General features: G+C 37.5%; 1 protein-coding gene across 1 annotated transcript; it reads left to right on the top strand.

Moving 5' to 3' along the window:
• Window positions 1-516: 516 nt before the first annotated feature.
• On the top strand, window positions 517-3,708 carry LOC133994273 (LIM/homeobox protein Lhx1-like). The gene is made up of 5 exons (XM_062433508.1): window positions 517-686; window positions 1,411-1,631; window positions 1,995-2,269; window positions 2,989-3,145; window positions 3,305-3,708. The coding sequence occupies exons 1-5, from the start codon at window positions 517-519 to the stop codon at window positions 3,706-3,708; spliced, it is 1,227 nt and encodes a 408-aa protein (XP_062289492.1).
• Window positions 3,709-15,145: the final 11,437 nt, after the last annotated feature.

Below are 15,145 nucleotides of genomic sequence, written 5' to 3'. Positions count from 1 at the left end.
AGAGTGAGATCACATCAGAGGGAAAAATGGGACTCTAATGACAAGACTGAGCGCGCTGACATCATTTCGTCGTTAATTTTTGCTCTAGTTTAGACACCTCTCAGGATATATCACACAGCAGTCAGCTGCTAGTATAAAAGCCACTAATGAGTATCTTTTCTAAGCTTACCCAAAAAAGCGCGCACCTTGGATCATCTTGATGGGCTCCTCATGTTCTTCAGTCTATGATTTTGTTTCAGAAATGCTGTCTGCAGATTTTTTTCAACAGTTGACCTGTTGTTCGGAGCTGTTGGTCGGATGTGGATTGTTGTCCTCTGGAACAGAAGAGCTTGATTTAACCTCACGGATGATGCTATAATTATTCAGATTTCTTTTGGATACATTGGATTTCCTGGATCATACAAGAACAGTCGTGCAAGTGAACAGCGAGGTGACTGGGACATTGGAGCGGGGAACAAGCAGAGTAGATATATACTGTATATATCCCTCTGACTGGGCTGGGAATAACTGCAGACCATGCTTCAGTGTACCAGCTGTGAAAAGCCTATTGTTGATAGGTTCTTGCTCAAAGTTTTGGACAGACCGTGGCACATCAAATGTGTCCAGTGCTGCGAATGCAAATGCAGTTTGACAGACAAGTGTTTTTCACGAGAAGGGAGACTGTACTGTAAGAATGACTTCTTTCGGTAAGCATCCAACGTGTTTGCGGTTTGGTATTAATGTAGATGGAGGGGGAGAAAAGAGAAAAATACAAATGTCATCACAATTAAATATGAACTGAGCCAATACAATGTGTGAGATGGAAAATGTGGAGTTTGAAAATCCAAGGTAAGGTGGGAAAAAATGTGATTGTTAAAAATATAGATTGTGGTTCCGCCAAACCTTGATGGGGACTGCATTAAAACTACTGGAGCGTGTTCTGCTATACTGCATCTGTGCAAATGTACTTTATTTTTTCTTGAGGGTTATAAGAAAATATAACGTTCAAAAAACATTATATGAGTTAATAGGTTTTTCTTTGTATTACAATAAAGCAGCGGCAGCTGCAGGCCTAACCGTAATTTCATTGAAATGTTGGGTTTGCACTCATAATGAGATTATTATACACTATTTATATTATACTTTATATTGTTATATGTTCTATGCAACATTGTCATTTATGTAGGGCTATAGATTATCTATGCATTACTTATTTATAGCCTACTAACATTGAATTGGATTATGAAAGTTGAACCACAGTTATAATCACAGTTACTAGCAGACTCCTGCTTTCTTAGCTATATTCTGATGGATTATATATGTATTACATCCATAAGAATTCACTAAACATTAAAAAAATATATAGATATATATATATTATTTTGTATTTTGAGCCTCTCTTCCTGACTGTCGCTTCTCCTTCTTGAACAGGAGATTTGGGACCAAATGTGGAGGTTGCTCACAGGGGATTTTACCCAGTGATCTGGTCCGCAGAGCCAAGAGCAAAGTGTTTCACCTGAACTGTTTCACCTGTGTGATGTGCAACAAACAGCTGTCCACCGGAGAGGAGCTGTACATCCTGGACGAATTCAAGTTCGTTTGTAAAGAGGACTATCAAAACAACAGCGGGAAGGACACAATCCTGCTCTCAGGTGATTTCATATTAACCATAAAGACACTGCACATGTGTACAATGCCAAAAAGTGGCCAAGTTGCTCATTTAGAATTTCTATTCTAATTATTACTATTATTTAGTAGCTTTTATAATTTTATTTTTAGTTAGACTAATTCCCTAACAGATATATATACTACATATTGGTTAGGGTTTTTTTTTTTTTTTTTTAAGTGTGATCTTGTAGAAAATGAATGCGTAAAGACATAAATACGGTGCTGTATTTATAACTAATATATATATTTGTTTTTTCATGCTGGTTTTGCAGCTGATTGAGATTCTCAGATGTTGAAGCTTAAATATATATTGTGTTAATATAGAGCACATCTTTCTCTCATAACAGTCACGACGTGCAGCGACCCCAGTTTGTCTCCAGACTCCCAGGACCCGCAAGACGACGGAAAGGAGTCAGAAACTGGACATTTGTCTGATAAAGACGTGGGCAGCAACGAAAATGACGAGCAGGGCGCCGTTGGGAAGAGACGCGGGCCTCGGACCACCATTAAAGCCAAACAGCTGGAGACCCTGAAAGCGGCTTTCACGGCCACACCGAAACCTACCAGACACATCCGAGAGCAGCTATCACGGGAGACCGGCCTCACTATGAGAGTCATCCAGGTACTGTGGAAGGCAAAAAAGGCCTTATATCTATTCTACACCATCACGATGACTTCATACAGGTTACACACTTTCAAAAGACAGGAAATAAACGCGACCAAAAAACGCACAAACAAAAAGAAAGTGATTGAAGCTCATTGCTCTTATTTTTTTAATCCTAAAGGAATTCATCCTTAATGTTTTATAGTTTCCCCCCCCCCCCAGGCAGGCTTTCCACACCAATTTCAGGATTTTGTTTTCTTAATCTGTACTCCCACCGCGCCCCTAAACCCCTTAAAAGCAGGACTCATGATGTCCATGGGCATTTTTAAAAGCCCCCTTTTCCTTTTCCTTTGAATTTGATTTAACAGTCATCGCTTTACTTGTCAAATAATGCCTTTGTACGCATTTACTGAGTCTTCTTTATTCCATATTCATCTTATTTCTGATCTGAACCACTTCTGGTGTGGCAAGAATCTACAGTGGTTATATAGTTCATCACATGTCGAACCCCAAGCAATACATCCTCATTTTAATCTTTAAGTAATCTAAATGTTGTCAAATAGACCAGTTCATCTTATTTTTTACGGCTCACTCAAAATGCTGTAGTGATACATTAATGGCCCTGCGAAGCATAGAAATATATTGGATAGACAGGATTGCGTTTCTTCTTTGTGACATCCATGCTGCTCCTTTTGTTAACTTTGCCTTTTTTTTCTTCTTCTCACTTTGTCCTTAAGGTTTGGTTTCAGAATCGGAGGTCCAAAGAAAGACGCATGAAGCAGCTGAGCGCTCTGAGCTCCAGGAGACACGTGTTTTTCCGCGGCCAGAGGAGGATGAGAGCTCTGGGAGAGAGAGTGGAGACAGGAGAGATTGGACACTTCTCCTATTATGGAGGTGAGCTATGCTTTGTAACTTTATTGTTATTTATATTTAATTGCCCTTGAATGAACAGATTTATGTATTAATTATTAAGGTTGATGTGTATACTATCATTCATGTCATTTTTGTTCATATATTGCCAGAATTCTAACATTATGTTCTTTGCAAATGCAGATTATCCTGGTGAATACTATGGCTCAGGAGGGAATTATGAATACTACCAAGGCCCACCTTCATCCCAGGCTCAGACACCAGCAGACTTGGGCTTTGTGCCCTCCTCTGTCCCTGCTGGCACCCCATTAGGAGCCCTGGACCACCACAACCACCACCACCACCACCACCATCACCATCCAGGGCACCTCTGTCCTGGAGAGATGCAGTGTTTCTCTGACACAGTATCTCACCATCCTGCGGACTCACCTAGTCCAGAGCCAAATGGACCAGGCTCAATGCACAGTATCTCCAGTGAGATGTGTGGCCCCAGCACACCTTTCACCACTTTGTCTCTCAGTGACAGCGGATACACCAACCAGCTGTCACAACCCTCCTCAGAGATGAGCGAAGGCACTGTGTGGTAACGCAACTCACACTGGACTATAGTACAAGGCACATTCGGATTTTGAAGGCAAATCAATCCTTTTTTTTTTGCTCGTTTTTTAATGTACATTTATTTATTTATTAATTTACTTATTTATTTACTTATTTATTTATTTACTTATTTATTTACTTATTTATTTAATTATTTATTTATTTGCATTTCTTTTCAGCTCTATTGGACTATTTATATATATCTCTATATTTGTACAGTATGTTGGTATAATTGTTTATTGTCTAGCCAATCAATAGATTGTTTTAAATAATCCATGTGAATTTGACTCATTAATACACTCACAATGCTGGGCCTCATTGATGGAGCAATAAATATATACGTGTGTGTGCCGCAGAAAGTGTTTTCTAATCTAGTGCACTTATATTATTGTTTGACATAATTGTCCATAAAAGGTTAATGTGAGGTGTCACGCTGGCATTTAAAAAAAAATCACCTTTCAGTATTTTACACACACTGACAAACAGTACCCTCCATGCAAGATCTTATAACAGATCATGATTGTGACTTTCAATACATTTGACCAAAAACCTTTCTCAGGACTGTGGAAGCATTGTTTGTGTTCATTTCTATTGTTATCCTTAATTAGGCATGTCCTTAATTATTTGGTTGCCAACACAGGTTTGCCTTCAAAAGGATATCTTTATAAATCTGAAAATTTTATATGTCATAGAAATTGATTTGACCTTATATATAAATATATAGAATGATGGACAAATGTACAGAGCAGTCAACTGTTTACTTAAAGCTCCAGTATTCGGGGGTTTGAATATCAGCATTGTATAAAAAACGTCTTGGTTCAGACCATTTAAATGCAAACAAACCAAACTTTTGTAGTCGTTCTATACTTGTGGTCGCTCACTGTGCTAGTTTGTATTATGTCCTCATAAAAAAAAAGACAATAAACTGTTGCCCAATTAATATATGGCGAAACTCCAGCAAGTATTCAGTTTTAGGACACAGCAGGTGTCCGCTTCTTCTAATTCTCTGAGGATGTCTGGAGTAAAAACATGAACAGCCAAGACACAAACTGGTTTTGTCTATTATGCATCAAACTGTCAAATAATTTACACTGATGGTCTCACATACTGCCAGCAGCAGACATATACTTGATTGTTCCGTTAACAGTTACAAGACCAATGTTTACGACCATTCACTGTATAATAAAACACATACCAGTCATTGTTATTTGTGAATCACTTTGGGAAAATATATATATTTTTTCTTAAATATTCTTAAATATAAAATGGACAGTGATTTGTGAAAGCACCTTTAATCTTTAGACATAAAGACCAAAATGATAATGTGAGACGGTCCCTTAAGGAAATAAATACACAGTATATCCAAATCACTATACTATTTGTCAGTGTTGTAACTTTAATAAACTATCATCCTGCTTATGAAGCTGATGAAACCGGTGACGTTGATTTAAAATTTGTTTATTTCATTTAGAAATTAACATATTTATTACATATTATTAGGTTACACCTCACATACAGCATCTATCTTAAAAAGAACCATGTAGAATGAAATTCATAAAAGTTTGATGCTGTATTTCTGGGTTGAAACTGGTTAACTCTTCAGTACAACTGACTTACAAAATGAACACTTTTTGTCATATGCTAAATTGTTGTAACATTAGGAGTTTTCTATTAGCCTATAACAGATTGTTAAATGATAGCACTAAATCCAGAACTAACAACGTAGATATGTTGATAACTTTTAAATTAAATTATATGAAGAGGTACCTACAGTGTTGGCTAAACTAGACAGCTATCAATGAACTTTCAAATCCAGGGGCAATTGGTTAGCATCCTTGGCAGAATGTTAGTGAACTATTGAGTTTATAAAGCAGCACTGCATGGTTCATGTCTACTCAGTACTGTGAGGAAATACACAGCACCACAAGAAACTAAAAACCCAAACTTCAGTTGCACTTGGTGTGGTTAAGGCTCAAAATGTCTTGCCTTTTCTTCTTTTTGGCTCATCCAACTCAGTTCAGGGTAATATTCTTAATCAAACAAAAACAAGCAAAGTCTATTATCAAAAACAACATTTTAGAGAAAATAAATTGTCTAAATGAAAAGTTATTAATGCATATACTGTATTTGGACTTGTATTTGTTTATGTATACATATGGCTTCATCGTCTATCTGGGAGCTGTCATTTGCCGGGTATTTTGCGGACCATTTAGAAAAGCACTTCTGTAGGGGCAATAATAAGCTAAGCCGTACGTTGAAGCATCTCTTGTAGCAGTGGGGAAGAGGCTGATCGCAAGGTGAATATTTTAGAGTCAGGAAAAAGGTGAGAGCAGCACACAGGCAGGACAGGACAAATGCTGAATATTGAACTGCTAAGCAGTGAAGCAGGAGGCTGAGGAAGCAGATCAGTGGAGCTGTTTGGGGGAAGGGCAGGAGAGACAAGGGGCCCAAAGGTTCACAAACTATAAACTCCAGAAAATATAGATTTCTGAAGAGATGTGTTAAAGATAATGTAATGAAATAACAATGAAAAATGTAATTTGAGATATCTGTTTCCCGATTCTCAGAAATGTAAAGTCACACTAACACTGAGATTTCCTCCACTGGTAATGTTAGACCAGGTAAGTACATAATGAAGAGTAGCTATACTGATGAAGGCTACAGTGCTCAGGCTTAATTTAAGCAGCTAAAATAGCTAGTTAGCACCCTAAAGTAAACATCACTTCTTAAAACTTGACTTTACAATAAAAATGTTAAGTCAACCAGCAACCGTGTCCTTGGTGGTTAGAGCAAACCTAATATGTGAAGGCAATGTCTCTGCATTTTAATTTGCTTCCGTGCATTATTTTTCTGTTGCCCGCTGTGGCGAATAGTAGATATATTTTCACTTATGAAACTTTGTCCACATAATTAAATGTACACGGAAAAGAGAATTACATAAAGTTTGGTAGGAGTCACAGTCACTGGAGTTAGAATAGTGATTAAATATATAACAGTAATATTAAATTGAGCAAATATTGAAGGATGCCAAAGATGAACAAGTATAGAGTTTGAAATAGGATATTTATATAATGACAAAAAAAATGCATCTAATATTTTAAACTCTGTCGTATTCTGTGAATTTAAGGCTATATGTCTAAAGCCTCCAATGTTTAAATGTTCTCCTCTCTGTTAGGAGATAATGTTATGCTGTTAATCAAACTAATCCCTGTTTATCTGAGCAAAATGCCTTGATTAAGAGAGAGATTTGCAAGTTAAACATGAGGCCAGCAAATCAATTTAAATCTAGCTGACAGTGATTATGACTGTTAGACCATGGCCTGATTATTTGCACAATAAAGGTTATTTGTCCTCTGAGTAGAGATTTGTATACAGCTTTGTTTTACTACACAACCAATTTAACTGTTTCCAAAATATAGAAATGCTGTCTGATATAGCAAATTGTTTAAACTTGCATTCTCTTTAAATAACAACTTTAAAAAAAGAAGTATATCCAAGTATGGTATTATAGCCAATTAAGTCCCATTTAGATTGGCAATATTTTGGACAGGAGATCTTGCATAAAATAAGGGCCAAAACTAAACATAATATAATGCTTTCACACAATATTAACGTTACCAAATATATTTAAAAAATGAACAACTGGAAAATTATTCATTGTTTTAATAGGGCAGTCAGAAGTATTCTCAGACATTATTGGAATATGGGAGTACCTTTCCTCTTTCAGGATTTAGGTTTATCCCAATACCATTTGCTGTAGTGTGATATGTGCACTATATCCATCTCAAAAAGAGAATACAGACTAGGACCCTACAAAGGCATAGTTATGATGGTAAAGACCTCACAGGATGTTAAATTCACAACAATATAACCCTACAATATATCAGGCTTAAAGCCTAATTAGCTGCAGCTGTGGTCACTGTGGAGTGTGTATACACAGTTTAATGACAAATAATGGCAAAATGTGTCTCGTGGATACGTAAGTCAGCTGGGTGGCCACTTTTTGAGATGGCTACTATTGTGGACTGACACTTGAGTTGGCTGACAGCTGCAGTAGCAGTCAAAAGTTTGGACACACTTTCTCATTGAAGGGAATTTGAAGGTGTGTCCAAACTTTAGACTGGTACTCTACATGATTAGATGCCTGCAGCTAATCTGTCTTTTGTTGTGGATGTAAAAACAGCTCCTCAAAACAGGACGCTGTTCTTGGGTAGAGTCGGTTTTGATCATTTGCAAAAATTGTTTTTGTTTTTGTCAGATTTAAATGTTGTTGTGCTCAGTTAGTGTGGAACATAACATAACATTGGATGAGCATAATGAAACATCTTTCCCTCAACTTAAAACATATATATATATATATATATATATATATATATACATAAATATATATATTTATTTTGTTTGATATAATGTTGAAGTTTAAGTCATATGTGTAAAGTGTTCGCACTCGACCTGCCAAGCAAACTCTGGATTTTTTAATTAATGGTATGGGTTGTTTCTTAAAGTTGCTATAATGAATGTCTACTCTATTTCTACTTTGTATTTCTGTTTTATGGCCTAATGTCAAAGGAGTTGCTTGTGTTGAGATCAAGCAGGTTACTCCATGTCTGAAAAGTGAAGCCAATTCTGAAGTGCTTTAAAGCATTCTTTCTAATAGGGGGTGACTCCACTAGTTGCAAGAAGTCTGATTGTATGGAAGTCTATAAGAAAATGTCATGACTTAAGACACTTAATTTACCTCAGTAAACAGTTTCCTAATGATTATGCATGATGCTAGTTTTATGAATTATGGTCCCACTTAGCGTAATAGAGAAGTGGCTACCTTGTGAAGTTAGCTACATCCTTGATTATGTAATGTAGCCCTGTTGTAACCCCAGATTAACAGAGTAAAGGTGTAGCTGCCACTATTTCACAGTGTTTTCAGTTCATGAAAGTAACATTTTACTTGCCTAAAAAAGTCTTGTTGAGCGGTTGGTTGTACTTAAAGACCCTCTACAGAGTCGACTGTTCAGGTTTTCCGGTAAGTATATTTTGTTTTAATGGTTTTAAGCCTGTTTGTCACTAGCAAAGAATGTGCATTAGCATTGTCACAGTTAAGAATAGACTTTAAAAGTGCAGTGCTAACCAAGCTGGTAGCTAGTGCTAGGGTCAGCTCTAATCTCTTATCCAAATATGGTAATTTCTGGCCAAAAATCAGAGATGGCAACAATCGTAATGCTAAATTCGAGACTTCCTATCAGAGTTTCAGCATCTTTCAGTCTCTTGTTTTGTTTTTTTCTGCCTGCAGCTCTACTGTTTTAGTTCATTCTTACTGCTGCATCCAGCTGTTTTCGGCAAATAAGCTCTAAAAACTGTAACTTTACGCTGTATGTGGTGGAGACCAAACCAAAGCTAAAAGGACAGTGAATATTAGATTTAAATGCATCATTTGGACACAAAAATGACCCCAACTGAATGCATACTGTGCTTCTGAAAGAAAAGGGATGGTAGAGTGTCCCCTATTCTCTTATAGCCTTATGAGTTTAATCTGGAATGTGCAGTTGAACATTACAAGTGTAGAAATGTTCCAGCTGAATGATACTTAATTGTAATTTGAGTTAGAAATCCCTTACATTTTATGATCTGAATCTTATGTGAACTTAGATTTGGCCTTTTTGTCATTGCTGTTTCTTTTTAGTCTCTTGGACAATCTGTCCCAATTTGCTAATTTGACTCTTTCTTCACTTTTTGCTTTAGGCTTGGTAGTCCATTTTCTGCATGAAAATCATTCACACATACAATTTTATAACCAATGCCTACAGATTCCTCTGGCCATGGGCAATTAATACAGTTTTTCCCTTTTTTCCCTTCCTTGTGCTGATCTCAAAGCTACGAGACATTGGCTTCTCCTCATTTACATATTTATTGCATTGGACTCAAATCTGGCGAGTGATTGATGTGGAGCCTGCCTCCTGAATTTTTAGCGGCCCATTATTATGAAAGAGAGGGAGGGGGCTGCAGCACGTTAGTGTACTTTTGATTAAAGTTGAAGAGGACAGAATCATGAGTGTTCCCCACCTACTTTCACTTCCCGCATGGTGCTTAATCTGTAAGGCCAAGTGCGGAAAAGATTTCAGCATGTTATTTATGTTGACGAGTCATTTACTGACAAAGGGTGAGGCAGATACGCTTGTGAAGATTTTAATCAGTGTTTGACTTGTGGTTAATTTTTAGGGAGTATAATGACAATATGAATCTAAATGTAATATATGTTTGGTTATTCTAGGCTTCTACTTGGGGAAAGCTTTGTATGACAGACTTAAAGTAACATTACACACCTGTAATGTTAATTGAATAACAGCTGCCAGTCTTGGTCATGATAACTTGATAACATGATTATAAACTGCATCACTACCAATCTGTGAAATCAATTCATGATCTTGCTTTGACAAAAAAAAATGCCACACAGTGCTTTACATAGAAAACACATAGGATCCAAAAACAACATGTAACATACATTCTGAAATGGCATGAAGAGGTGTTTTGGGAGACAAAGAAAAAGACATGAGACACAGGAGGTTGAAGCTTCTTTCATTTGCAATCAGGCACAAAATGTCTCTTCTGCAAATACATGTACATACATGTGTGTAATGGGGTGGACAAGCACAGTGGAGGTGGAGTTGGATATCATATGGACGGGGGAAGCAGAGTACCCTTTTCCCCATATATTGTGATAATTCTCTCCAAGACACCAATATAAATACATCTAATCTTGATGCAGTGATCTTTCCAGCAAAATAATAATAATAATGATAATAATAGCAGCAGGATTAAATTACAAATACAATCATGCTCACCAATACTTTGCTTTCCGTTTGCAGTTTGTTATTTATCTGCATCTAGAGACTTCTTCTGGAGTGACAAAGTTCATTTGAGTCTTTACTTTCTCCACCTTGCTGATGGAGGTGGGACAGCTTCTTCTGAGAACTCATTAACATCTTTATCAGTCTGATTTGAATGCCAGACAGCTACACTGTTAGATGACACTACTGTACGCTATGTTGTCGAGAACAATGATTTCCCTGGTTGGTTGCCTTTGTCCTTCAGAGCCAGAGGACACTGGTCACAAATCCAACCATTCCACAGGCCTTGTGAGAAGCAGTAAACCAGCAGTTCCATAGGGACATGGCTTTCCACGCTCCACTGATATGCCTGTAATGCATTTTAATGTTGCTCACCTCTCAAAATGGGCCACTGCCGGCCCAGTGTTTGCATTCACCTAAACTCTTTTAGTCAGCAATTCTGTGCATACCATAACTTATAATGAATATACAGTGCATGCATGTGTAGTAGACTACATGTTCCTAAGTACAGGTGCAAGTTCCTTTGAAGACATCAATCAATGAGAACTGTTTTATGTTGGCATCATACAGTCATTGGTAAAGACATGAAACTTTGCACCACAATAGTGCAAGACCACCCATCAGTGTGGTGTATGTGCATGTTTATTTTTAAGACTACACAGATTTACTTACTATATTTAAAACGTTCCTATCCTTAATGTCTTAATGTGTGAGAAGCACCATGTGATGTCAAATGAACTTTACATAGCCTATACATATACTTGTAAATACAGTATGGTCCAATTATGGAATGTCTAAACATTTTTACACTTCACAAAGAGACTACTACCATGTTGATGCATAAAAGGTATAATGTCTACTATGCTCACCATCTTAGTTTAGCATGCTAGCATGCTAACATTTGCTAACTAGCACTATAAATGCAACTGAGGTAAATGGGAACGTCGTTGTTTTTGTAGGTATGGAGTCACAAACCAAAAAGGCTGAAATTTTGACCTGATGGTGGCGCTAGATGAAATGTCAGAGGGTATTACAGTACAATATTGCAATTCAGCCTTTGGGAACCATGAGTACTCATACCAAATTTCAGGGCAATCCAATAAATAGTTGATGATCATTAAAGAACAAAAATGTCAATCTTATGGCGGCACTAGAGGAAAAGTCAAGGGATCACCAGTTAGCAGGATTAATCGTTTAGGAACCACCTGTGCAGAATCTGGACCAAAGTGGCCAACATTGCCATCTCTAGGGTCGAACCACTAGCTTGACTAAGAACTACTTACTGATATTTACTGAGAGATACAGTTGACAGTGATTTCTTGCTGGCCTGGCCTTGCCCGCTTTCCCACTTGCCATGTGGACCTGTCACTGCTCCTATCATTTCCATACCTATTTCAATGACCTACAGTAATAATTGTGATCTATAGCCAAAGATGTAGCCCCTTAGTTGCTGACCTTTCCCACAATCTCATACTGGGCAACCTTCACACCACACCCCACACCTTTACCAGCCTTATTCGGGGACCTCCATCCTCCATCCTCCCTCTCCCCCTCATCCCTGCATCTCGTCGTTGGCTTGATGTACGCGGTTCGCCACAGTCCAGTGGCTCCATGAATGTTAATGTCGGGATGGTGGGGGAGAAGAGAGGGAAGGGAGGGGTGGCTGCATGGTACAGGGAGCAGCACTAGACTGCAATGGAAAGCTATAAGGACTTTTTGCATATTCGTGTTCACATTAGCGAGGCTATTTTTCTCTTATGTTAATATCACCCACACATCTACAGTCAAGTGTATGAGCAGCAGAATAAGGACACATAACAAGCCAGTTTATTGTATACTCAGTGACAGCATGATATTGATTTCCTCTTGAGGATGAACAGCAGATGTGATGAGGCAGTTGCTGTTGGATCTGTTTTGTGAAACCATAAAAAATGTGTTTTTTTCGATGAAGTCAAGAATAAAATTTTGTTGGTGATGGGGTCTTAACTCCAGATTTGTCTTGTTATAATATCTTCTTCTCCCTCCACCTGCAGCAGGTTTGTTTGCTTCTGAATGAGCCCTCCTCTCTGTCTTCCTGCATTATGTGGTGATCATCACTAGGTGTTGTAATCTTTGACCCTTGTGACACATTTCAAACAGGGGGGGACTGGAGATTAAGCCTCTCATGCATCCTGCCCCTGGAGAGCTTCACTGCCCCACGCCCCCCTGCATTATACATACAAAACATCATTTAGTTCAATTTTGGCTATTGATGGGAATTGCTTTTTTAGAACGTATGTTTGTGCCTCATAATTTGAGGCTGTCAAAACATTATAAATCATGAAAGCTTTAAAATGCATGAGGTAATCTCACTCAAAAGGACCACCATCATAAAACAATATGCAAACAGATGAAATAATGTGACAACAGTGTTTTGCTTCATGCCATCAGAGAATCATTTTAAACCTAGATGCATTGTACGGACGTCTGTATGGTGGCATTGTTGTGGGGACTAAATTTAATGGTAATAGACTGCATTCATAACCTAGTTTATTCATGATTATGTTATGTTGTGCAATTTGTCAGTTTTGTTCAGTTGGAGATTTAAAAATAATATGGAGGAAATTATAGGGGCACAAATAGGCTCATGTAAAAGTTTGCTGGTAGAATATGCAGACGTAAGATTCAGAGGTCATCTGCTTCTATCCCAGACTGGCAGGAAAAATCTGCCAACAGTTACTAAATTCATAAGACGCATCTGAAAAGTGTATTAGTGTGACTGGGCTGCTGTACACTATGCAATATGACTGAAATGTAAAAAGGCAGGCAGGCAAGCAAGCAGGCGGAGATGAGATGAGCTCTTCAGAATCCTAAGCCTGGAGAGAACTAGAACAGCTGGGGCCTCGTACTCCCTCTGTGTCTGTCTACTCTTTGTCACAGGCAGAAGACTTTTGTTTTCAGGCAGTAATCAGACAACCCTAGGGCTCTGTAAAGACCCTGTACGCTTTTCATCTCAACTGTTGCATACACCCGGCTAATTGGAATCCTGCAACTGGGTCATAGGCATTGTCTCTCAAGTGCTGTCAAGTCATTGAGACGCGTGAATGTGGAATTATGGTTCCCTCGGATGCATGATTGAGTCTCCCCTCTGTGCTATCTTAATGCCTCCATTTCAATCTCATCGCAGACTCTGATTTTCTCCTTTTTTTCTTCTTTTTTTTTTTACATGAATATTTCTTGCTGCTTCCTCCCTTTTTTGTCACAGTTCTGCCTGAAACAAGCAGTCACTGGGGCTTGGTAATCAGAAAAATGTAATTCTGTAAATATAAATGGATAAATTGAGTTTAGTTTTAGTTTAATTTTTATTTTGATCATATTAAAATAAAGAAAATAACAATATAAATTAATATATAAGCAAGAAAGCAAAATGTAATCATTAGCAATCATATATACCCCAGTCAAATAATCTCCGTAAATCATTCAAATAAGGCATTCCATGTTCCAAAAGAAGTAAGAAGAATAACTTTTCTAGTCCTACCCCTCACACCCCACACTTTTTTTTTTTGCCTAAACAATAAACTTTATGATTAATATAAAAACGTAACTATGATGATATTGGATGTAAACAAACCCATCTTAATCAACAAAACAAGAAAAATAACAGAATCAGAATAAGTGCTAAGACACATGGACAGAGTTCCATTTGGCTTCCTGACCTTCTGTAGGGGCATAAGCGATTTGATACTTGAAAAGGTCTCAACTTGGTTATGTTATTTTAACCTAACAGTAACTGTTTTAGACATTGTTCAATATTTCTCATTGTAACTTAACATATCTGATTTTAAATAAACACTTCTGGCCCAAATTGTAAACCAGTTAAAGGAAAACATTAAGTAGTTTTCTGCAAGTTTCACCAAACAATCCTCCCTCCACTCCAGTGGTTAGAGAAGGAAAATGATTCTGCAGTTTGTCAGTGATTAAAAGAAGAATTAGCCAGCCTAGCATGCCATCACAAATGAGCAAAAACCCTCTGGGAGACCAGAGAGACCAAGCAAGGCACATTTCCAATTATACAGGCAAATGACTCATTTTCTTATTGGGCCTCCTATAATTGTGGTGGGTATTGGGTGCATGCAACTCAATTTGTCTTACATATTTGTTGGTAGGATGGTAATAGAGTTGACAGAGCCATGGGGATAATATGAAAGAACGAGACACAATAATACAAAAAAAAAAGGATGAGATGGATCCCTCAATATTTGTTTGATCTGCTTCATCCTCCTTAAGACTGTTGAAGTTTAAAAGCCAGGGAAAAAAATGCCACTTTAATCATCTGTGGGTTGAGGAATGGGAAGACTATCATTTTCGAGTAATCAGAAAATGTCTCTCCAGAGTAATAGACTTTGTTCCGACTGCTAAAATTAATGAGGCTTCCAGTGATGTGATTATCTGTCTCGAGGATCATCAATATATTCAAATAATTGACAAATTAAATTAGTACAAATTCTTGGAAACTTGAGTTTAAAAACCCCCAAAACAAAACACCATCTTACTTTTTTAATGTCAAAAAAATATGGATTTTCAAAAAAACAAACACACTTAAAAC

Source organism: Scomber scombrus, chromosome 14 (assembly GCF_963691925.1).
Source record: "Scomber scombrus chromosome 14, fScoSco1.1, whole genome shotgun sequence".
Taxonomy (NCBI): Eukaryota; Metazoa; Chordata; class Actinopteri; order Scombriformes; family Scombridae; genus Scomber; species Scomber scombrus.
Note: the sequence above shows the minus strand (reverse complement) of the source record. Positions and strands in the feature narration are given on the sequence as shown.